This window comes from Merops nubicus, unplaced genomic scaffold (genome assembly GCF_000691845.1).
Source record: "Merops nubicus isolate BGI_N331 unplaced genomic scaffold, ASM69184v1 scaffold34384, whole genome shotgun sequence".
NCBI classification, from domain to species: Eukaryota; Metazoa; Chordata; class Aves; order Coraciiformes; family Meropidae; genus Merops; species Merops nubicus.
The window spans coordinates 3,111-4,577 of record NW_008604108.1 but is presented as its reverse complement, the minus strand read 5'-3'; the positions used below and the strand labels follow the sequence as shown (position 1 = coordinate 4,577).

Sequence of the window (1,467 nt, the reverse complement as noted above, 5' to 3'; positions counted from 1 at the left end):
TATTCACTTACACCAGCCTCTGCTGAGCACAGCCCGGGGGCAGTGGGGAAAGCCCCCAAGCCCCAGAGCAGGGACCATGCCAGCCAGCCGTGCTCCCTCCACCCACCCCCAAACCATCCCTATTTCAGGAAATACAGACCTGGACCATCTCTATTTCCCCCCAGTGGGAAGCAGCTGGACAACACAAGCTCTCTGTTCAAAAAGTGATTTCCTATGCGGTACTAGGGATGAAGCAGGTCAGACAACCGGGCTGCGGGGGGGTCAGTGTTATCAATAATCCTAGGTCGCCCCATCCCCATCCCCGAGTGCCCTTCGTGGGGCTGCAGCCCTAGAACCAGCTGAGTTGGTTGGATGTGTGTGGTGGCCGCACCCCCCGCCGTAGGGGGGGGGGCAGGCCGAGCACGGCCGCCCCACCTTGTACGGCGCTTCTCCCAGCCAGTTGCCCCTGCAGAGAGAGGGGGGCATCACCCCTGAGCGCTGGCAGCTCGCTGCCCACGCCGGGGGGGGAGCGGGGCTGGCAGGGTCAGCACTTACTTGATGGCGTAGTTGCAGACGAGGAGGACGGCGTGTCGCCACGTGCTGCCCCACACCCGCACGTTGGCACACGTGCTGAGGGCACAGCCCAGGCGGCTGGACGATGCCCACACCATCTGTGCCAGGACAGAGAACAGGAGCTGTCAGCGCCCGCCTGCACCCAGCACCCCGGGGCAGGGCTCCATCCCACCAGGGACTCATGTCCTGCCTGCCCGAATTTCTCAGGCTGGGTGCTGTGCCCGTCCCAGGCAGGGCTTTGTGACTGGGGTGATTTCTTGCTGTCTCTCTGCTGCCTGCAGCCCAGGCTGCCCTGCAAGGGGCTGCCTTGCCAAGCTCGCTTCAACGAGCAGCAGAGCCTGGGTCACTTCAGTGACTTACCCAGACTAGTTCCCAAACATCACCCTGAAGCACCACCGGGAGCTTACCCTGCACATGGGGGAGGAGGGGTGGGGAAACAGAACCCCAAGCTCCTCCTAAAGCCTCTCCAGGCTGAATTTCTCCCTTAAAAATGTATCATCGTGCTCATCTGCAGCTTGCAGCATCCCCATGGATGAGCCGCACGGGGGATGCCGATGCTCAGGTGAAGGCTGGAGGCAGAGGATGGAATTAGGACTTGCCACAGCTTTGCCACTGAGCAGGGGAGCAGAGGGAGGTTTTCCACCTTGTGCCAGCCAGGCTGGCAGTGGGTGTGCCAGAGGATGAAGCGGCTGCATCCCCAAGGAGTGGGACATGGCTTGGCACTATAAAACTGCTCCATCACAGAGGAGAGGATTTGTGCATGGCAAAAGCACAAAGGGACCAGCCCTGCTGCCTGATTTCATAGAACCATGAAAGGTTCCATTTAGGTTGGAAAAGACCTTTAAGACAATTGAGTCCAACCATTAACCCAGCACTGCCAAGGCCGTTTGAAGCAGGCTGCGGCGAGGGTGTCCC

General features: G+C 60.5%; 1 protein-coding gene across 1 annotated transcript in view; it reads right to left on the bottom strand.

The window, feature by feature from the left end:
• Window positions 1-335: 335 nt before the first annotated feature.
• R3HDML (R3H domain containing-like) overlaps window positions 336-1,467 on the bottom strand; it is a gene marked incomplete at both ends in the record, with an annotated part of 3,565 nt that continues 2,433 nt past the window's right edge. Inside the window, 2 exons of the mRNA XM_008938917.1 lie at window positions 336-445; window positions 535-650. Coding sequence (XP_008937165.1) covers window positions 336-445; window positions 535-650 — 226 coding nt within the window. The remainder of the gene's footprint in view (window positions 446-534; window positions 651-1,467) is intronic.